The sequence below is a fragment of the Aspergillus costaricaensis genome (genome assembly GCF_003184835.1).
Source record: "Aspergillus costaricaensis CBS 115574 unplaced genomic scaffold BO79scaffold_51, whole genome shotgun sequence".
NCBI lineage: Eukaryota > Fungi > Ascomycota > Eurotiomycetes > Eurotiales > Aspergillaceae > Aspergillus > Aspergillus costaricensis.
The window spans coordinates 22700-44098 of NW_020291851.1; the positions used below are offsets into that span (position 1 = coordinate 22700).

A 21399-nucleotide genomic window follows, 5' to 3' on the forward strand; every position below is an offset into this window, starting at 1 on the left:
CAATAGAAGTCTCGTATCCCTTGGGTGTAAATACTAGAGATATTGTGTAGGAAAATTGAAAGCTCCAGGCTATATAAGGGGAAGCTTAATATCAATGAGAAACGCCGTACGCTAAACTCCCAAAATGCAGACTTTACTAGACACCCACAGTCACGTCGAATACCTTTGACAACCATACATATAAATCACTCAAAAAGACGACCTAGTCAGCACCGGCATTCGAGAACTGGGCCGTGTAGAACTGCAAGAACTCCGCAAATGTCAGTGTCTGTCTCATTGGTTTGAATGACCGAAACTCTCGGCTTAGAGGAATGAAGTCCTTGGAATAAAACTATCCCAAGGACGGATAATGGCATGAATGCACTCACGTCTTCCACCTTCGCCGCAATGCGAGGATCCTTAGCCGATCGCAGGGGAGGCAACTTCCAGTTGTTCACCTCATACCACCATCTCCGGATCTTGCTACCGAGTGTCTGGCCACTAAGGGACGCGTTGCGGTTCCAGAATCGCCAACCGGAGAGGGCGAGAGTCCAGACGGTGCCCTGGATAAGAGGGAGGAGGACCTAGAGCGCATTTGTGTCAGTTTGAAGACTCTTTTGCTTCCAGTGGAATCCTGCAAGACAGGCAGGTAACCTACCTGGTCTCTTATGGTGATCCAAGCTACTCGGCCCCAGGTATCAGCTCCCCGCAAGCTGGCGAGATAGCTCTGTTCGAAGCGCAGATCGGGCAATGGGGGCAGCTGGTGTCGTCGTGAAACGGGCTTGATCATGCGATGAGGGGCGACGACATCGGAGGGGATACTGCCTGCTTCGGAGGCGACATCGTCTTCCACGACGGGCTGCTTCTCGGAGGCTGCGGTGGGCGGGTTGACGTCGTGTTCCGCGGACGGCTCCGGGTTGATGGAGGCGGTTTGGATGACTTCGGGGATTTGGAGGGCGGGGTCGGTCATGATGGGTGGTAGATCTGTTTAAGGGGCAGATGAATGTGTGAATGGGAGGATTTCGGACCCGCGGGTTTTGACACCGGGTGGAATTTAGACTTGTAGATAGTAAGATTGAGCGTATAGACTAAAAGCAAGTAGGGGAGGAATGATGGGATAGTCCGGGCACGGAGTAACTTGTTGGTTCCTGCGGCCAATCAGCGGGAGGCAGCCATTACGCCCGCCTTTTTGGATTCTGCATGGCTGCCCCTCCTTGACTTGGTATATCTCTCGCTGCTCTCTCTCCCTCTTCTCTCTTCCCTTCTTTCTCCCTTTCTATACCCTCCCCCGCTTTTTCTATACTCTCTACCTCTTTTCTCCCCCATCTTCTTCCACTCCACCCTCCACAATGGCTGCTGCTCAAGGTTACCCTCTTCTGTGCCTGGAGAACCCCCTCCTCGGTGCGTGAGATTTCCCCTCCGTCTCTTTCTCTCGCTGCTTACTATCCCCGGATCTTACATTGTTCAATGGGCTAACTTCCGGTATTTTGATTGCTTTCTATAGACATCCAGGCTGTCGGGTATGTTACTTCATCCGGAAACCCTAAACCATAATTAATCTCTCTTCAAAGTATTCTAACATTGTCACTAGTGATGCCGCCCTTCTGCAGAAGTATGGCCTGAAGGACAACGATGCTATCCTTGCTGAGGACAAGCACATGGGTCTCTACGATGAGCTGTTCGCCAAGAACGATGTCAAGCTGATCGCCGGTGGTGCTGCCCAGAACACTGCCCGTGGTGCCCAGGTACTTAGACTACCCTGAACCCTTCCACCAAGGCATACGGACGAATGTTAATGTGATGCCGAACTAGTACGCTCTTCCCGCCAGCTCCGTCTGCTACATCGGATGTGTTGGCCGTGACAAGTACGCCGAGATCCTGAAGGAGGCTTGCGAGCAGGCCGGTGTCCACACCGAGTACCGTGTCGATGATGCCCAGCCCACCGGCAAGTGCGGTGTCATCATCACCGGCCACAACCGCAGCATGTGCACCCACCTTGCTGCCGCCAACGAGTACAAGATCGAGCACTTGAAGCAGCCTCACATCTGGTCTCTCGTTGAGAAGGCTCAGTTCTACTACGTCGGTGGCTTCCACCTTACCGTCTGCGTTCCTGCCATCCAGGCCCTCGGTGAGGAAGCTGCTGCTAAGAACAAGGTATGGTCAATCCCATAGGATCTTGTTGACAACTTGCTGACCAGAAATCGATTACAGGTCTTCATGCTCAACCTCTCTGCCCCCTTCATTGCCCAGTTCTTCAAGGACCAGCTGGACAGCGTCCTCCCCTACACCGACTACACCTTCTGTAACGAGACCGAGGCTCGTGCTTTCTCTGAGAGCCACAGCTGGGGCACCGACGACGTCGTCGAGATCGCCAAGAAGCTGGCTCAGCTCCCCAAGAAGAACTCCAACCGTCCTCGTACCGCCATTGTGACCCAGGGCACCCTCCCCACTGTCGCTGCCACCGTTAAGCCCACCGGTGAGGTCGAGGTCAAGGAGATCCCCGTCCGTGAGATTCCCAAGGAGAGCATCAACGACACCAACGGTGCTGGGTAAGTAACGAACCTCTTATACAAACTCAACCGCTAGAATCAAAATCTAACCGCCACACAGTGACGCCTTCTGCGGTGGTTTCTGCGCCGGTATCGTCCAGGGCAAGTCCCTCGAGGACAGCATCGACATGGGCCAGTGGCTCGCTTCCCTCAGCATCCAGGAGCTGGGTGCCTCGTAAGTCCCCAAACCAGCCCTATCCATCCATCATACACATGTTCTGGCAGTGACTGACCCGAAATGCCCGATATCTAGTTTCCCCTTCCCCAAGCAGGCCTACACCCCTATCAACCGCTCCTAAGCATCCTCCACCAAACACCCACCTTCGGAATCGTGGAGCCATAGCTGATACCTTTTTCTCTCTCATCTACAAAAAATTTCCTATTTTCCCTCCTCTTCTCTTCTAAAGATTCAACCTTCTATACCCCTCACGTCCTTGACTTAACGTCTTAGACTATGCTGTTTTCATCAACGGTCTATGTATGCGGATCCTCGCTATCACGCTTTCCCTTTGGGTTTTATTTTTCATGATGATGGATAGATATTGCAGAGTTGCAGATGATGACGTTCTCAACAACGAATTTAATGAAGAATTTATCTTGGTTGTATATATAATATATACTACAAAATCAGTCGAAACATTTCGATCTGTTTTGGGACTTTCTTGGCTTAAAGTGGAAACTAGTGATATCGTATTGGTAGTAGAATACTAACCTATGATGATGACATGAGGCCTGTAAAGGATAGGAGAGCCAAGTCACAATAGTGGCTATGACTAGGGAGTGAGGAGAAAGACAAATAAGGATAAGATGAATTCGAATTCTTCTTGTAACGCTTGCAAGTGCACGATTCATCCATGCCGTGGCCTCATATATATAGCTAGCTAGCTGCATGCAGTTTAATCATTCTCCCCATCCTCCTCACCCTCATCAGTGCACAAGCGTCAAGACCTTGAGATCATTATCATCATCGTCATCATCGTATCCCAGGCACAGTCAAATCTCATCAACAAGCCCTTTTATTCTGCGATAACCCGCCGGTGACGGCTATGGATGGACGAGCATCATCCAATCCTATGGTATTCGGATCACGCCATTGTCGGGACCTGAGCTGTGGTAATGAGTGACGAAGGGTCTGCATAGCAATGACCATTCCTCCTCTTTATTCCTACCAAGCCTTCCTTTGCCAGCCAGATCCGACTACAAAAGGATTGAGATTTCGGAGATAGATGGATAGGGTCGGTCACTCAGTCCTTGGGACACACAGCTAGACAGTCGCATGCTTCCTCAATCCTGCTCATGTGTCTGCGAAAGAGGTGCTGAAATATGAGTAGCCATACTGACCCACCCACAGAACTTGGTTGAGTGGTACAGTCTTTGAGATCAGCCTCCGTGGCCGCAGGGAGGAGTCTGCCCGATGGCACCGTATTGCGTGGCGGATTTACGAGTGTTGGTGAACCCGGGACTGGAAAACCCTGCTCCGGAGGGGAAACTGCTGGCGATGAATGCATTATTGGCCCAAGATGCATTACTTAGTCCGCTGGACATGGGTTGGCTGGACACTCCTAAGGAACCAGGTGTGTTTGCAGCGGCGTCTACTAAGCTTTGATCCCATGAGAATCCAGAAAGGCGGTGGTGCGACGTAGAGTTGGGCGAGGGCATCCAGGAGGAGGGTATGGTACTAGGTCCATTGAGCGGACTGTGCCTCAAGGCTTGATTCATCATGCTCTGCCGGAGCATGCGCTCATTCTCGCTAGCGATCATATCCTGAGATGCTGGATTGTTCCCCAAGGCTTGGTTTATCATGCTCTGCCGGAGCATGTGCTCATTAGCAATCATATCCTGAGATGGTAGATGATGATTGGGACTGGCGATGTTTCCAGGCAGCATGGAAGCCGGGTACTGTTGTCCCAGACCTGGCGGAGTCCGTGGCGAAGGCGCATCACCGAGTTCCGGCGATAGAGCCGTGTTCCAAATGCTTGGGATACCAGGAAGGGCAGGCCGGGCGGCGTAAGAGTGGGAAGACGACACTCGGACGAGAGGTGCAGAGCCAGTCACGGGTGGTACGAGTCCAGGGGGAGCAGCAGGGGTCTGCCTGGGAAGGAGATCCTCTGGGAAGATCGAATCCATACTTGAATCGAAGAACTGGCTGGATGGTCGCTGTTGATTGCTGCTCCGTGGAAAAGCCAGCTGCTCTGGTACAGCCGGGGCATTCTCGTAGGTGTCGGATTCTACTAATCGTTCCACACCTTCAACGATCCGATGCATGCTAGCTGACATCGATGCGGAGGCGGCCTGTGAACCACCAAAGACACTCCTAGTGTCAACATTGTGGCTGGGATCAGGGGCTGCCTTTTGGATGTCGTCCCGTTCAATACTAGCGGATGAGATCGTATGGTGATGGCCGGAGGGACTGGCGAAGAACTGCGAAGGGAGCCCTTCTTCTTGGTAAATAAACGTTTTCTTGTCTTCATCGTCCACCAGGGCAATGGGTATTTTCTGAGCAGACAGTAGTTAGCATGGCGATTGAGGATAACAATAAGCACGTAGTATCCATACATTGCTCACAACGAGATCCAAGCCATCAATAACAAACTCGCGGATTCGGTAGAGCATCTCCATATTGGGGTGATTCCGTTCTACCCCAGGATCGTTCATTCGGGGCTTCTGCTGGCCAGTCGAGCTGAAGTACCTCCGGGAAGTTGCCTCTTTGGCCAAGGGCGCAAAACACAAGGTCTCTTCATCCTCTTCCAGCAAATAGTCGATCTCAGGCAGATGCACTACATCGAACGTCGACGCAAGAAGGGTTAAAGTGTTGGCATAGATCTTCCAGAACTCGATGATCTGGACTGCTAGAGGACTGTCCTTTTCCCCTTGGTAGGACACCAATAGGCTGCTGGCTGTAAGGAGCCAAGAGCTGTAGTTTCGTAGCGCCGGAAGGACACGTCGTGCAACGACAGTAACCTTATCAGGTCCGGTTTGGGCGTCTTTGTTGCTGGGGTCCTCAACCGCAAAGCGTTCGACTTCGGCCAGGAGAATCTGGAGCAATGTGAAGAATGTCTTCACGTTGATCCGTTGGAAGAAGGAACGCGCATTGGACGTGGAATCATCTAGTACTTTGGTTCAATGCACGCTTCTATTAACGGGAAAGTCGAGAAACCTACCGCTCGTATGTGTCCGCGAGAACTCCTCGGCAGCGATGTTGATCAGGCAGAACTTTTGCAAAGTACCTTCCAGAGAGCGTTCCTTCAAATCCACAGCAAGTTGATTCAGGACTTCACTTTCAAGCTCGTCGTGTTCAGGGAAATCAATCCCTCTGTAACACTGCGCGTGAAGGTATACAAACCAAGGGGCCAATGACCTGCCGGGAATGCCAGCGTCTTCGGGTCGAATCAACTCTCGTTTGACCCACGCATTCATGACCTTTCTGAATTCAATCTCAAGATTACCCTTGGCCGAAGGATGGGGCTCCTGAGCGGCCAACGCTCTATACAGATGATAAGTGGCCCTTAGATGGTTTCCGTCGGCGAGGGCAATAACCGCCAATTGATTATGAGGGGCACCGGACGCGGGGTAAATCAATGTGGCCAGGTCGTAGTAACCTATGGCTGGACCCCAATTGCGGTTTTTGCTGACCAGTTCGGTCTCGCGGTAGCGCGAGAGATCTCCGAGACGGATGAGGGTCGAATGGCATGATTGAAGAATGTGCCTTTTGAGGGCTTCGGAAGTTCGGATCGGAGGCTCCGCGGATAGATCTGAGAAAGAAACATGGCTTTGCTCAACGAAAGCCCAGGAATAAATGGGGATGACAATGCTCACTGTCAGAATTGAATTTCCGCGCGACCTTTTCTAGCTCCGGAATGCCTCCAAAGTGGGAGGACAATTGTTGAATGAAGGCTCGATAGAATCGTTGACTTGATTTGATGAACTCGAGGTAGTGTTTCTCGAGCTTCCGCCTTTCTACCGGCTTTTTCTTCTTTCCGCTTTCCTCCCGGAACTATAATTGACATCACATATTAGACATTGGCGGGCAGCGAACGAGCAGGATCTCATGCGACACTCACGCGAGAGAGCAATTTGCGGAATCGGGTGTTGATCTTGAGATGCGCATCCCACAGGCGAGGTTCGACATCGACAGAGCGGGCAGTCTCGAAGTCTTGAAGGATAGCATTTTGACAAGTAGAGCGGAATCTGCGACGGCGAGGAAGGAAGGACAGAGACGGTCAGATGATTCTGCGCGCAAACCCAAAGCACCGCAAGACGGCAGGAGAGGGGGCAGCAACTAACTCCGAAAGGTAATGGGAAATTTCAGCAAACGTGGGCTCTTTCTCGGCAAGGCTCTTGAGGAGCTCCTTTTCGACTTCGAGCGCAGTTCTGTATGATGCGGAATTTGGCATTAGAGACACGGGTCCACACACGGTTTGAGGGGAACAAGAAGAATGATTGTAAAAGAAGTAGTGACAGTGAGAGATCGGCAAAGGGGAATACTAACTGCCACGTATTTTGGAACGCGGACGCCATGCTCAGGACCAAAAGAGATCACACCCGTGTCAGTCTAACGGTGACATTCGCCCGTCAGATGGCTATGGCTGGCTGGGAGTCTGCGGGCGACAGGAACAGTGAACGAGCCATCAGTCAGTAAGACTAGTATATACAAAAAAGAGCGAGGGCGTGGAGGGCGGTCAGGATCCCGGAGTGACAGCCACTGGAAGTGAAGGGAAGAAGCAGGAGGAGGAGGATGTGGATGCAGCGATGAGGATGGACCCCGAAGCGCGAAGACGAACAACGGAGGGGTTCGCGGCCGCCGCTCGTTGGAGAGAAAATCCCATATCACGGGAACTTTTCGACGCTCGTCCGAAAATTGGTTGAATGGCTCGGGATGCTTTGCCCGGCCGTCTTTTTTTGTGGCTAGTTAGGGATTTTAACATGTGTGATTGGTTGGATGGGTTGTGGCTGGTGATCCGGTTCAGGCACCGAACCGTTTTCTCGAGTTCTCTTTCCTTACAGTACGAGAACGCCAATACCATTTGGCAGATTTGCAAATCATCAACTTGTGATAGATGCATAACTATTCACTATGCGGTATTTTAGTAGTTCCCGGATATACTTCGATATTATGTTACTTTTCAGCTGGATGGGAACCTGAGGATCCACACTGCAGATACTCTTTGCAGAGAAGATCCCTATACTATTAGCACTGTATCTGCATATTGGAGTATCCTACTCTTAACATTTCTTTCCCCATGCATTGTCTAAGTAACTACTTACTACCATAGCCAACTATAATTGACAAGTCCTCTGGCAATCTCCATCACAAAGGTACTCAACCTCCCAGTTCCGGACTTTCCATCATCCATTCCTCCACTAATCGCGGAAGCTATGACATCCGCTAAAAAAAGTATCCCACTTCCAGTCTAGAACCAATCCAGCCTAGTGGCTCATCAAATATTCGCTGGGCATTCCTCCATATTCCATTTCTTATACTATAACAATAACACTACACTATCAATCACAATCTTGTAAATTTCTACTACACCCTACTACATTAATATCTCGTAAGCAATCAACATCTCTTCACCCTTCAAACAAACAAGAAAGAATCCCCAACTAACCCACACATCCAGACAAACCAACCACATTACTACTACTTACCCCAATCTGCACACTTCATTGCAACTGCAGCCCATCCAAACTAAACCAAACCCTGACCTATCACAGTCCCCCAAACACCTCACCATCATCCACCAGCAACCCAGCACCACCACTTCATACAAAAGACAACCCCAGGAAAAAGAAATAAAATGTCCAAACGCTCACGAAGCACATCCCCATCCCCATCATCACCCTCACCTTCACCATCACCACATTCCTCCTCACCCACCCGTCCCAAAATCCCCTCCTTAGATCCCACAGCCACATCCCCCAACCAGGAAGTCATGCACTGCTCTCTACCGCCCCATCGGGAAACTATCTCGTTTACGTCCTATGAAGACTACGAGGTGCATTACCGCCAGGCACACGTGAATCGGTGTTCGCAGTGTGGGAAGAATTTCCCGACGGAGAGGTTTCTGAATCTTCATATTGAAGAGAATCATGATGCGTTGGTAGCGACGAGGAGGGAGAGGGGGGAGAAGACTGTACGTTATTACCCTTTCTTTTTTGCCCTTGTCTCTATGTTCGATGTTCTGATGCTAATGGCTATAACATGCAGTATGCATGCTTCGTCGAAGATTGCGAACGCGTATGCTCTACGCCTCAAAAACGCAGAATGCATTTGATTGACAAGCATATGTTTCATAAGGTATAATATGATCTCTCCTGCCATCTTTTTACTCCATGTCTACTGAAACCTATAGCTAATGTATGTATCCAGACTTACAACTTCTACATTGTCAACGACGGCATCGACAAGCAGACCTCTCTACTGAGGACACCGCATGACCATCGTCGGCGGTTATCTTCAGCTGCTACGGGTCCTACTTCACCGAAGGAAGGGCGGTTACGGTTTCGTCAGACTTCCATATCCCAGGCTGATTCTGGTGCGGGTGCGCAGAAAGGCTCTTCTCCGTCTACTACTTCTCGACAAGGTGCTGCTGCTCCTGCTGCTCCTGCCCCGGCTGGTGATGAGGGGATGGCGGAGCTGGAGAGGTCTATGTCTGCGTTGCGGTTTGTTCCGGCTAGTGTGGTGAGGAGTCGGGGGAAGCAGAAGTCTTGATGTTCTTTCTTCTTGGGTGGGGTTAAGAGTCTCTGAGTTGGATGACATTGGGTTTGTTTTGGTGAAAAGTAGTGGGCTACGGCTACTAGGGGTGGACTGCTATGTATTCTTGATACCCGTTTCTTGCAACACGCATCACTTTTATTATTACCCGGTTCATTCGATTGGAGAGCGGTCTTGTGGCCGGATAGATCAGCCCATGAAAAGCTAACGGAAGTAGGGGAGTTCGTGGTCACTCCCTTGTCTTCTGTAGACTTCCAGCAGGTGGAAGGCGAGAATCATGAGCCAACCGAGGTGATGACCATACACAAGAGCCGCTCTCCTCCCCAGAAAAGAAAACAGAAACAGTTTATGTACACGGAAGAAACTATGGAAATAAAGATGTCATATCCGTGAAGACATGGGTATACAACAACACCAGCAATACAGAAAAACCAAAGTGTCATTAGCGAATAAGGCGGTTCAGCCATTGATCAAATCACGAAACCGAGACATAAAAGAATCACAGATAGTGCTGGCTCCCCAGCGCTGTGAAGAGTAGAATATTGCTTGGAAGTCTGGGGTGGCGTCGAATAACGAGGCGCCAGTCGAACTCAGAGCGAGGTGGGCAGTTACATCTGCGTCTCTAGAAAGTCGGCGTAAGTATCGAGACTCGACCCAACTAGATCCACAATCGCCCAGCTGGTGTTCCCTTTGAAGGTTCGTGCCCAAACACGCACGATGGCAACGCTCAGCTGCTTCGCTTTATAGGGGTTGGCGATAAAGTCCAGGTCGGGTGCCCCAGGGGGATCAACAGCCATGTCGGTTTCATCCATCATACTCTTGATCCACAGAAGCAGCTTTCGCTCGTGCTCTGACAGTCTCTGCTCGGCCTGGGTTACGGGTATTGACAGCAGCCAACGGCTAAGGAGGAAAGCACACTCCAAGCTACACAGCGAGTGCTGGATGCTCCAGAAGAACGAATGGGTTCGGGCCACAAAGTCAATACCTAGGCGGACTGGAATTGAAAGTGCATGGGCCGAATGCAAAAGAGCCATGATCAGACGAGGGCTTCGTGCTACTGGTGGGGATTCACCCAGAGCTCTCGCGATTTGCAGGGGATCTTGCGTGATAAGACGACGACAAGGTCCCAAGTCAACATGCAACCGAATATAAGCAAGCCCGAGAAGGGCAGTAGACGTGAATGCTATCGGACCTGCCGGGTTTTGAGGATCAATGCTAGATTCAGGTGTGCGTTTCCACAACGCCTTCCAGGCACTCAGAGAATTGTCCAAAGCGGACAAGTCTTCTTGACGTAAGCTTGTCCCATGCATACTTGGGGCAGAGAGGCAGAGCTGACGTGCAAAGAATATTTGCTGGATAATAGCGTGTATCAGGATATAGTTCCCAAGGGGAGATATCGGCGCTGAGGCGCTAGAAGTACTGGACTTGAAGAAAAGTCTGGCAAAAGCCTCCTGGAAGGAGACTTCTGGCCCATGCCTCGTGCGGAGGACACGGCGCCATTGAGCTGCATTTGAAGCCTTCCAGACGTCGTGCGAACAGGGCATGTTCAGCTTCAGCTCGGCGTTAAGAATGAGAGGGGGGATGTTGTACATGATAGAGTGGAGGTTGAAGAAGCAATAAACAATGAATTTGGTCCGCCGGTTACCTTCCCGTCGTATCCAATCTTCCCAGTTGTTCGGGTCGGGGCTAGGAGGTGGCTCGACGAGACCATGTTCTCTCACGAGCCTCGCCAGCGTGCTTTGAAGTGAGAGCATTTCTCGTAACAACTCCGGGTGCCGTTCCCACGAAGCAAACACTGTAAGCAGAAGAAAAGTTCGAATCACTTCCATGTGGGCATCCGAATCTTCGGGTGCATATCCAGAAGGATCCGCTGGGTATAGAGTAGGGTGCTGCTGCTGGAACGGGCTACTGGTATGGTTTGAGGTCGCGGACGACCCGCGAGAGTTGTGAAATCCAGATGCCGGTGACAGGAAGTTCCAGGTCGGACAAGCCACTTGCTTACTATCTCGGCGGTGGAGACGCTGAAGCAAAATGGCCTTGGCTGCGTGGAATAGCTCTATGCCTCGATTGTTTTCAAATCGATAATGAGACCCCGCAGCCGCTAGCGCAAGAGTGAGCTCGGGTGAGCATTTGGCAACGGAGAGCGTGGGGACATGAATGAAAGGAAGATGCTCGTTTAAGCCGTTGATATAACCAGCGAAAAAGCGAGACAGTGCGTGTCTTGAAGGTGGAATGAAGTTTTTGGGAAGAATATAAGCGAATTCATCGAGCTTCGACAGGAAGACCTGACGGTCTGCATTTGATATATCCCAGGCGGGGCGAGGTCCTTCATCACCAAACCCGAGACGGTCATCTACATCATGAGGTTCAGGCTGCAAGGACGGTAGTCGTGATCCAAAATTAGAAAATGACGGCTGTTCATCAGCTGCAGTCCGCGGGTCGCTCATGAGCTCGGGACCAAGTCTCCCCATTTCACGGATGGCTGGCTTTGAGTCCATTGGGAGAGTAGTCGGCAGGATCGGGTCTTCAACCGTGGAGAATACGCCAGAGTCCCAGTCGGACGACAGGCCTACGCTCTCCAGGAAGACAGTGAAGTCTTGAACAGGATCCCCTAAGTCAGCAAGATCCAAGATAGAGGGTTCGACGCCATAATTATCGGTTATCGCTCTCTCTGGGACGTGGGGAAGTGGCTGCGAGGTGCCCACGTTCTGTGAAGACTTGCGGAGCGATTCGAGACTTTCCTGCTCACCCTCCAGGGCAACATGACTTGCAGCGTGGGAAAGGAGGTTCAAGTCATATCCCCAAGAAGGGTTGAAGTGAGGCGTTTCCACAATCGGGGGAGGTTGCACCTGCACCTCGGGAGGCGGCGGCGGCACGGGTTGGGTGTGAATAGGGACAGCGTCGGCAAGCTCTAGCATGCGGGACTCATGATGGTGAGTGGGCTGTATTATGGGAGGTTGGGTCTGAGGGACATCGTGGCTGTTCTGAGCACGATGCTCCCGGTTGGCTGCGGTCTCAGTTGGATGGACTAGCCGCTCATGTCGTACGAGCAGATCACTATGAAATTTCCCCCCATATTAGCGCGGGGCGGCTGCGATGCAACGCGGGCAGCAACTTACCTCCTCGCAAAAGATTTGGAGCAAATATCACATGAGAAAGGTTTCTCCTTAGTATCTAGATGGCACACGTCAGTCTCGCGTGTGTGGGAAGGCCACAAGCAGCCGGGAAAGGCTTCAGGGTTACTCAACGGGTGCGGAGATGGCGCTGGAGGTGTTCCAGGCGCGCAAACGACCGACTGCAATATTCGCAAGACAACGACTTGCGATGAGCGGGAGTGCTTTTCTTCCTCACTTTTCCCGGGGTGCCTCTGTCGTCCTCCATGGCGAATTGCCTTGGAATTGGACCATGTCCTTAGATGGGATTACAGGCGAGCGGGGAAGAAAAACTGTGGGGTCAACATGAGGGGGTTTTGCGAGTTACGGTCACGTGGTGCCCTCCCGCTGCCTTCCGCCGAAAGGAAAGCCCTACCACTCATTAATTATTCTGTCTACTACGTGTGGAGGCCAGTCGGTTCTCTCCTCTCCCCTTGTCAATTTAGGTCACTTTCCCCGCGATATTCCCCCCTGTCGGTCTTCAAAATTTAACCTCAGAGAAGGGCAATGCGGGCGATATTGCTGCATTGTGCGCCGGTTAGGTCTCTACGCAGATTTCCTGCACATCCCTTGGACGAAAGTTGACTCCGCCATCCCCACCGGTGCGGAGATGTTTACTTTGGGCGTCGATATCACGAACATCTCCTCACAGAGGCCCGCACCACCAAGGGGAGTCCAGTTGGGGTTACAACAACACTCTGAATTTAAATATCATATGGGAGATAAAGTAGCTGTGCACAACATAACTATGCCAACATTTCTAGCTACATTATTACTTACTATAGCTATTGCATGACTGGGGTTAGTAGTACTTTCTGTATCCGACAAGCACCCGCTCCTCGGAGATATATATCATGTACAACAATGTGTCCAGCCTGAACTCAATTAGGCCGATCGTCTGCAGTCACGGTGCTTATCTTTGCTCATTCCACAACGTTTTCATCAGCTGCCATATGCTCCCCCACCTTCTTTTCTTTGCACACTACTATCTCAGCCAAGGACCAAATCAATGACATCTGTTGCATACGTGTACTACAAAGAGGGAGGTAGTACTAGACATGCGATATTCGGCAATAATACACTTTATTATATCTTTAGCCAGGGGAATAAGGGGCAGAGTATTCCTCCCCTTAGCAATCCGTATTATCGAAAGCCAATGTTTCAGCTTAAGCGGACGCCAAAGCATACCAGGTAACTCGTGATTCCCTTATGGACTACTACTAATAGTACCTTCGTAGTAGATGGTTGAGGTGAAGCTGTTCCTGCCTGAGCGCCAAGGTATCTGCTCGGTAATCGGACTGAAATGAGCCCCAAAGCTGATTTGTCCCTCGTAGCCCCTTGAGCTATCTTTAACTCATCCCATCTGTCGACCGCTATCCGATTGTGAATAGAGCGGAGCGGTCCTGAGTCGCAGCAGCCGAAATTGGAAATGGACGGGACACAGATGGCCGGATGGTTCAGATGCTGAACCGTCCCACCCCACCGAACCCCCAGAACTTGGTACCGAAACGGGGCTACGATCTATCTACATCGATTTACACACCTTGCTGCATGAAATAAAAGCTCAGGGTCGAGAATGGAGCATGCTAGTAGATATAGGGTATGCCTCTTGAATTGAACGAGCTTTGAAGCGCTTGTCGATTAAAGCTAGACTTGCGAGTGGAACAAGTCTATTGACCAGTGGTAATTCTCGTAATGCCCATACGATAGTAGGCTGGTAGTCTCCATCATTGACATTATTTTCCTGACCCAAAGAATACATAATATATATGGTACCTTGGGATATCTTCGTATAAAGTTCGGTACCATATTAGGGTTTACTGGAGCATCCCTGCTTATGGCTTTCTTCTCAGGGAGTACAGTGGCGAGCTCCTCCCTCTAGTCATACCAGTTTTCAACATGCTTGGCTAAGGAGAGACTGCCCTCGACCAGAGATCGGGCTAGCCCGCACGATTCCAAGTTCTCTAGTCAAGGCTGAATGGGTCCTTCCTTAGACTTCGGATAAGGGAGGAATGAATCTTCAGGGATAGATAGAAGATGCTTTCAGATGGTACGATCCACCTCGGAAGAGAGTCAGTCATTACTTGGTATGGGTTTACTCTTCCAGTCAGACGCTTAAGACGACCACCTCCCGTATTATTCCATCATCAGTAAGCAGGCCCGCTGCGTTGATGGTATTCCTGTCAGAGACAGATTAGGGTGCAACGCCACTGACTAGCCTGTAGAGAGTAAGGTTTAAATGCGCTAATTAGAGTTTGAGAGGCCTAGACACGGGATATCCAGATGACTGCTGCAATGCAACAGTAATCCGCAGAATATGTAGTGATGGTGAGTGGTGTGAGAAGGGATAGTTTTGATTTTTGAGATATCTACTATCTATCGGGTTAGAGACATGGGAAGCCTGACACTAAAGAAAAGGCCGTCGGGTGGGAGCCCAATGGAAGGATCGTGAACACCAACCAGAACCCGGCAGTTTCTCAATCGATGAACACGAAAGCTGTCTCATTTTGAAGGGACCTCCCAACGCGAGAGCCCGTGACTCAAGTAGTCTAGTTTCATCATCCAAAGGGAAGAGAATAAACAAACTCCCCGAGTACTACCGGGACCAGGTTCTTGGGAAGAACCAAGCATCACCCAGGCACAAACCATGGAACATGCCCACCAGGACGGCTCAACCGCCTAAGAATAGCAAGAAAGAATGGGGTGGGGGGAGGAGAAGGGGAATCGAATAACCTCTTGGACGGGAAGGGATAATCGGAGGGGCGTCTTGGGGTTCATTGTTTCAGATCAGACTCCTTGACAAATCAGCCGCGGCGGCGTGTTTGAGAATGAACCCGCGACTCCAACTAAAAGGACGCATGCCGGAGGAGCCCATCGTCCCCGACCGATCGGCCTAACAGACTCCGTCAGATCCAGTTCGGTCTGTAAGCAAAGAGGTTTCAATCCATTCATTAGTTAGCCTCTGGACTGACCGCGCTACTAGATACCGAAGGGAGGCGGTTCTTGTCCTGTCAACTTTGCCTTTCAATCTAATCTACTACCACCACCACCACCACTGTCTTTTCTTCCTTCTTATCCCTCCCCCTCCTTCAACTTTCCCCTCCGGTCGCCCTACCCATTCATTCCCTTCCTCCCAAGACAGCACACAGTACACAGCATTTCACCCACCTTCCCAGCCTCAGCATCAGCCTCAAGCGCCTGTCTCTTTCCCCTCCAACCACCCCCCCCGGTGGGTTGACCTCCATCCAGCGATAACGTCAGATCGACAACTTCAACCCCCTAGTGCAGCCCAGACCTTGGTCAGAGCGGCACAAAGGAGGATCGGGTCTTTGAAAGCAGCACAGACACCCTACCGCATACCGTCTCCTCTTTCGGTTGGATACACCGGTGATATCGATTCAGCCTGAACTGTAAGTCATCATGTTGTCCCTCCACAGGCGCCCCCACGGAAACCCCAACCCCGGTCTTTGTCCTCAAGTTGGCCGCCGCTTCAGGGACTGACAGTTACGCGACAATTTTAGAGGTGCAGTTCTGGACCATGCATTGAACGTCCCAACATCTCTGCCGAGTCCCGCTTCCCCTCCGAGTCGGTGTTTCGAAGACGTCAAGGTTATACACACTAGGTGGCGATAGCCCAGCCTTTACGCTATTTATTCCGGAGTTTGCCGCCAAATTAGCAGGGCTATAGCAGGGAATACATATATACCCAAGGAAAGCCTCGTCCGCGATCTCTGGATATCTCGCAGCCATGCTTGCTAAAGCAACCTACAACCCGTTGGGTGTATCTGCAACCCAGACACCTACGACCTCCTACTACACTGGGTCCTCGCAGAAGCCCACCGCGATTGGAGATTCACAGAAGGGGATGATGTTCACCAGTCCTACCGAGTCAAGCTTTTCTGACGCGTATGACGGGCTTGATGCTGTCCGGTAAGTCTTGGCTTTTCTAAATCCTCCGCCAAAACATGCAGAAGACTGACCGTTAGAAGATCTTGGGATGAGAAGCAGGTTATTGCCTGGCTTCACAGCATAAACTGCGGCCAATACGAGGCACTGTTCAAAGGTACTAAGCGCCACTGTTATTTCAAACTACTCTGGCAACGAATGCTGATCGGCTCCAGCGAACAACTTTAATGGTAATAACCTCATCGAATGTGATCAGAAAATCCTGCAGGAGATGGGTATCAAGAAAATCGGCGATCGTGTGCGGATATTTGTTGCCATCAAGCAGCTCAGAAACAAGTCGGTCCTCAACGGCAAGTCAAGGAACTTGGTATGTTGGATACGCCACTGATGCAAGTTAACTCGAAACTTACAATGGACAGAATCAACTGGCCACGCTGGAAGCCGTATCTTACACAAATACTTCATCGGACCCATCACGTCCCTCCAATCTCCGGCAGACTTCCACAACTCGCCGCTCGTCTCGAGCAGCCGAGACTAATGCTCTCAACTATTCCGCTAACAGGCCGTCCTCCCGGCCTGAATCGCCACTGCGTCCTCAGCAGTATGTCGCTAATAGCCCGATGGAAATGGGGCGTATGGAACAGGGGCAAAGCTACTTCAGCCATCCGTCCTCCGGTAGCTCGATGACCAGCCGGAAGCCAGGAACGCCCAGCGAACGAACTGGATCGCATTTGAGGCAAAATCCTAGTTTGGATGGCTTGACTATGGGTCAATTACCGATGAACTCGCCCGTTATCAGAGTGATCTACACAGGAGGACAAACTAAGATGCTGGACATCAAACACTGCAAGACTGCCGATGAGGTCGTTCTCTGCGTGCTGAAGAAACTACAGCTCCCGGAACACCAATACCGCAATTACTGCTTCTACGTTATGGACGGTCTGGAGCCAAATGCTGCCAACTGTAGAAGACTGACAGACCAGGAGCTCATGGAGGTGTGTGAGAGCACTCACAGGTTCGAGCGGGGTCGCCTTATTCTTCGCAAAATCCACGCTGGGGAACCCGATCCCGATGAGCTTCGTCGTGCTTCTCAGCTGGCGGTAGATGAAAGTCAATTAGCGCATATGAATGCTCTGAGCAGTTCAAATGTTCGCAACCAGCTCAAGATCCAGCAGCTGACTGGGGAGCCCTGGCATAATATCAGACAGCCCATGTCCCCCGTTTCTTCCCGACACAACCAGACACCTAGTGAACACGATATGCGACCGCCCATGAATGTGGAGCGTCAGGTGGGCAAGTTGCGGTCCTTCTTCGGTGCCCGTCCTCCAAGCGAGATGATCATCCACGAGATCACGTCCTATTTCCCTAGTCACCAGCGGGAGGAAATCGAAAAGACCATGCGCATGTCTGTTCGCAGATCTCAGCGCCTGAGCCGGGCTGCCAGCCGTTTGAGTGTCGTCAGTAATACAAGCTATGCGTCTAGCTTGAGAGATGCGCCCCCGATCCCCAGTATTGCAGATACCTGGCTCAATGCCGGGCCACAGACTGCTCGCGGTCAGCGGCCACTCTCTGTTTCCAAGTTCAACCTTCCTTCCGCTACGTACAGAGATTCAATTGCTTCCAGCTCCCTCCAGCCTCTCCAGGAAGAGTCGCCCATCGAGCCCAATCGCAAATCATATGTTTCTTTCGACAGTGGCTCGGATGACCCCACCACGTCGCGCCAGAGCCTGGTGGATGAGAACGCAAGTGTTGCTGCAACGGACGGAGGTTCACTCAATGAACGCTTGAGTATCCTCGTAGCAGAAGATGGGGAAGAGGAAGATGATGGTCTCAATGACTTCTTGGCTGGAAACAACTTTGCTCCCAAGAACTGGATGAAGGGATCCCTCATCGGTGAAGGTTCCTTCGGAAGTGTCTTCCTCGCCCTTCATGCCATTACCGGAGAGCTCATGGCTGTGAAACAAGTTGAGATCCCGTCCGCAACCAAGGGCACTGAATTTGACAAGCGAAAGAATAGCATGGTTACCGCCCTCAAGCATGAGATTGAACTTTTGCAAGGGTTCCATCACCCGAACATTGTCCAGTACCTGGGCACTGCTGCTGACGACCAGTACTTGAACATTTTCTTGGAGTACGTTCCAGGAGGGTCCATTGCTACCATGCTGAAGCAGTATAACACATTCCAAGAGCCTCTGATCAAGAACTTCGTGAGGCAAATCCTTGCGGGTCTCTCTTATCTCCACAGCCGTGATATCATTCATCGTGATATCAAGGGTGCCAACATCCTTGTTGACAATAAGGGCGGCATCAAGATCTCCGATTTCGGTATCTCTAAACGGGTAGAAGCCTCTACTCTCCTTGGTGCCAGGGCAAGTGGCGGAGGTGGCCACGCACACCGAGTCTCCATGCAGGGTAGCGTGTACTGGATGGCACCTGAAGTGGTTCAACAGACGATCCACACCAAGAAGGCTGACATTTGGAGTCTGGGCTGCCTGGTTGTCGAGATGTTCACCGGCGCACATCCCTTCCCCTCCTGCAGTCAACTACAGGCCATCTATGCCATCGGCAAAGAGAAAGCCAGACCTCCCGCTCCCGAACACGCGAGTGACGAAGCCGTAGCATTCTTGGACATGACCTTCCAAGTTGATTACGAAAAGAGACCGAGTGCCGACGAACTTCTCAGGTGCCAATTTCTGGCCAGTCCTCTTGCATGAAAATAGCATCAAACCGGGACATTTCTCACCCGGAAACAATACCTAATACATTGGCGACGAATTTCTTCCCGAATGCTTAATCGATTGATTTGTGTGGAGAGTTGAATACCCCCTGGATTCGCGTGCGTTTCTGTCTTTTCCATGTTTCCGCATCACTCATACCACATATATTATCTTGATCTGCCTTTTGCTTTCTCACTTTGCCACCCAAAAGCACAATCATATAACGGCCGGCCTCTTTCCCCCCTTACCCTACTGATTTTCTATCTTTGGCTTGTTGACAAGCCATGATGAGAGTCATTCAATTCTTGTACAGAGCTGCAATGTGCCGTGATATCTTACATATAATAAGCTTCCCTTAAAAAAGCTGCGATTGTGGGTCATTGCTGAATTTGTTCGTGCATTGCTACTCCCTGGGAGAGGGGAGGCAAATCTTTTTATTTTCAATATATCTGTAGTAGTATTTTATCTATATGTAACTGATAGACTATTTAATTTGACGATTACTCACGTCCTCGACATGCACCTTGGTATTTTCCTCAGTCCTATCTTGAGAGTCTCTTGTCATGCCATGTTACAATTCAAATTGGAATCGGAAATGTGCATTTGAAGTTTAATAATACCAAAAACAGAGCGTATTTTACATAGATGATTCTAACAACAACAGCAGCAGCAGCAGCAATAATACTAATAACACCACAGATATAGGTACTATCCTTCCATGTTAAATATTCAAGGAGGAAGATGTTTGCTCAAATCAACAGAGGTGTGAGTGAGGTGATGGTAATGGGAGAAGAAAAAGACAATGGCCGTCTATTGATTGCCAAATGTCAATTTCGTAACACATGATATGTTATGGTTTTCTTTCTTCAGTTGACAAGCTTGCCGTAGAAGGGAACACCCATGGCGCTGAGCAGAAGACGGGCGTCCTTGTCGGTGTTGGCGCTGGTGTGGATGGTGATGTGGCAACCGGGGATCATTTTGGGGGGGTACCTATTTCATTCTGATTAGATCTGATCGTACTTGGCACTGCGTGCATATGTATGTGTGCATGTAAAGCGTTGTACACTTGGCAATGCAATGGGGAAAACTTACATATCATAGTTCACCTCAATCTCCGGGAACAGAGCCATCTCCTCAGGCTCAAGACCGAAAGTGATGTTACCACTGCTGTCACCACTGCTACCCTTCACACCCTGCCAATCCTTGAGTCTGGGCATGACAACATCGACCAGCTTTCCGAAGAAATGCAGCATGTTCTCACCGCGCAGCTCGGCCTTGGCGGCAACGGTATCACGACCGGGGGCGATGTGCCACTGGGCAACGCTAGTCTTGGACTTGAAGGTCTCGACCTTGACGTTGGTCACGGCCTGCAGGGCCATACCGGCGACGTGCAGCCATGATGAGTCGTACTGGGCAGCCTGCTTGACGTAACTGTGGAGAGTGATGCGCTCGATCTTGGGGATGTTGTTGAAGGTGATCGGTTTGCGGAGGAGGCGGAGAACGTCACCGCCACGAGGGCCACGGAGAGATCGGTTCTTGTGGTACGGGGAGCTGTCATCCCATGAACGGAGACGGGGAGCCTTCGGCGGAGGCTTGAATCCCGGGGGGTTGTGGACGTAGAGGAGGGTGAGGAGGTCCGGTGCGACGGTGGATTGCCAGGTCTGTGCGACACGGGGAAGGGAGAAGGGGCCGGGGACGAAGAGTCGAGAGGAGGGATCAGAGGGCGGAGGGGGCCGGTGAGGGTGAAGAGGACCACGGTCGTATTTGGGCGAGCGGAATTGATAACTAGGTGTTTTGTGTTAGTGGTGATGGTGGATGATTGTTGGAGGGCAGTGAAGCCTAGGGTTTGGATCTTGGAGGTAACGTACCGACTCCGAGGTAGTTGCGTCTTGCGTGCTCTGGCTCTTTCGAGAGGATTGAAGGACTTCACCGTGTCCTCCGACAGAGAGGTGGATAGAGTGGTCGACTCCAGGTCATTGATAGCGGCGGACGGAGATCTCGTCGACGCTTGATCGGAGGCATTGCGACGCCAGCAGAAGGCCGGAGCCCGCGAAGAGGGCGCAAAGGCCCGTGGCAATGACCTTGCCAGGTATCTGGAGGGTTCACTGGCAGCCATTGAGGTCCACAGGGGATGGGTGTTTACTGTAGACTGGTCGGAGACTGGATTCCCAAAAATTGTTTCGCGGACCGGCGAGCATCGACTCTTTCGGGACAGCATCACGTGGTGTGTCCGGGACCTGGCCTGGTTTGTTGGTGCCTGGGGGATCTGGCAGGGAAGAAATTCAGGCAGCCATAAGGAAGGGCCCTCCACAGGCGGGGATCCACATGTGATCAACTTCGTCATCCCCGCCACCAACGAGCTTATCGTCAATGCGCTGAGA

At 51.2% G+C, this 21399-nt stretch overlaps 7 protein-coding genes across 7 annotated transcripts; 3 read left to right on the top strand and 4 right to left on the bottom strand.

Annotated features, from left to right (window-relative positions):
- Positions 1-202: 202 nt before the first annotated feature.
- BO79DRAFT_204181 (DUF1770 domain-containing protein) lies at positions 203-1049 on the bottom strand (the record flags this gene model as incomplete). The annotated part of the gene is made up of 3 exons (XM_025681769.1): positions 638-1049; positions 369-563; positions 203-268 (listed from the first exon to the last, which is right to left on the bottom strand). Exons 1-3 carry the CDS (start codon positions 947-949, stop codon positions 203-205), a joined length of 573 nt encoding a protein of 190 aa, XP_025534488.1. The 5' UTR covers positions 950-1049.
- A 182-nt stretch (positions 1050-1231) lies between these two features.
- BO79DRAFT_204183 (adenosine kinase) lies at positions 1232-3159 on the top strand. Its single transcript, XM_025681770.1, has 7 exons — positions 1232-1380; positions 1484-1499; positions 1571-1724; positions 1792-2133; positions 2191-2528; positions 2590-2703; positions 2782-3159. Exons 1-7 carry the CDS (start codon positions 1329-1331, stop codon positions 2825-2827), a joined length of 1062 nt encoding a protein of 353 aa, XP_025534489.1. The 5' UTR covers positions 1232-1328; the 3' UTR covers positions 2828-3159.
- A 504-nt stretch (positions 3160-3663) lies between these two features.
- BO79DRAFT_66311 (uncharacterized protein) lies at positions 3664-7126 on the bottom strand. The gene is made up of 7 exons (XM_025689568.1): positions 7018-7126; positions 6813-6899; positions 6590-6716; positions 6345-6522; positions 5690-6280; positions 5085-5635; positions 3664-5024 (listed from the first exon to the last, which is right to left on the bottom strand). Exons 1-7 carry the CDS (start codon positions 7044-7046, stop codon positions 3909-3911), a joined length of 2679 nt encoding a protein of 892 aa, XP_025534490.1. The 5' UTR covers positions 7047-7126; the 3' UTR covers positions 3664-3908.
- Positions 7127-8326: 1200 nt separating this feature from the next.
- Positions 8327-9240, top strand: BO79DRAFT_160286 (uncharacterized protein; the record flags this gene model as incomplete). Its single annotated transcript, XM_025678983.1, has 4 exons — positions 8327-8662; positions 8737-8826; positions 8899-9064; positions 9113-9240. 4 exons carry the CDS (start codon positions 8327-8329, stop codon positions 9238-9240), a joined length of 720 nt encoding a protein of 239 aa, XP_025534491.1.
- Positions 9241-9368: 128 nt separating this feature from the next.
- Positions 9369-12211, bottom strand: BO79DRAFT_211748 (fungal specific transcription factor domain-containing protein). The gene has a single exon (XM_025683074.1). The coding sequence runs from the start codon at positions 12159-12161 to the stop codon at positions 9852-9854; it is 2310 nt and encodes a 769-aa protein (XP_025534492.1). The 5' UTR covers positions 12162-12211; the 3' UTR covers positions 9369-9851.
- A 3894-nt stretch (positions 12212-16105) lies between these two features.
- On the top strand, positions 16106-19470 carry BO79DRAFT_240982 (STE11 family mitogen-activated protein kinase kinase kinase). The gene is made up of 4 exons (XM_025685078.1): positions 16106-16325; positions 16385-16458; positions 16517-16668; positions 16721-19470. Exons 1-4 carry the CDS (start codon positions 16144-16146, stop codon positions 19013-19015), a joined length of 2703 nt encoding a protein of 900 aa, XP_025534493.1. The 5' UTR covers positions 16106-16143; the 3' UTR covers positions 19016-19470.
- A 149-nt stretch (positions 19471-19619) lies between these two features.
- BO79DRAFT_248641 (mitochondrial 54S ribosomal protein uL5m) lies at positions 19620-21167 on the bottom strand. Its single transcript, XM_025685727.1, has 3 exons — positions 20887-21167; positions 20111-20803; positions 19620-20008 (listed from the first exon to the last, which is right to left on the bottom strand). The coding sequence occupies exons 1-3, from the start codon at positions 21132-21134 to the stop codon at positions 19885-19887; spliced, it is 1065 nt and encodes a 354-aa protein (XP_025534494.1). The 5' UTR covers positions 21135-21167; the 3' UTR covers positions 19620-19884.
- Positions 21168-21399: the final 232 nt, after the last annotated feature.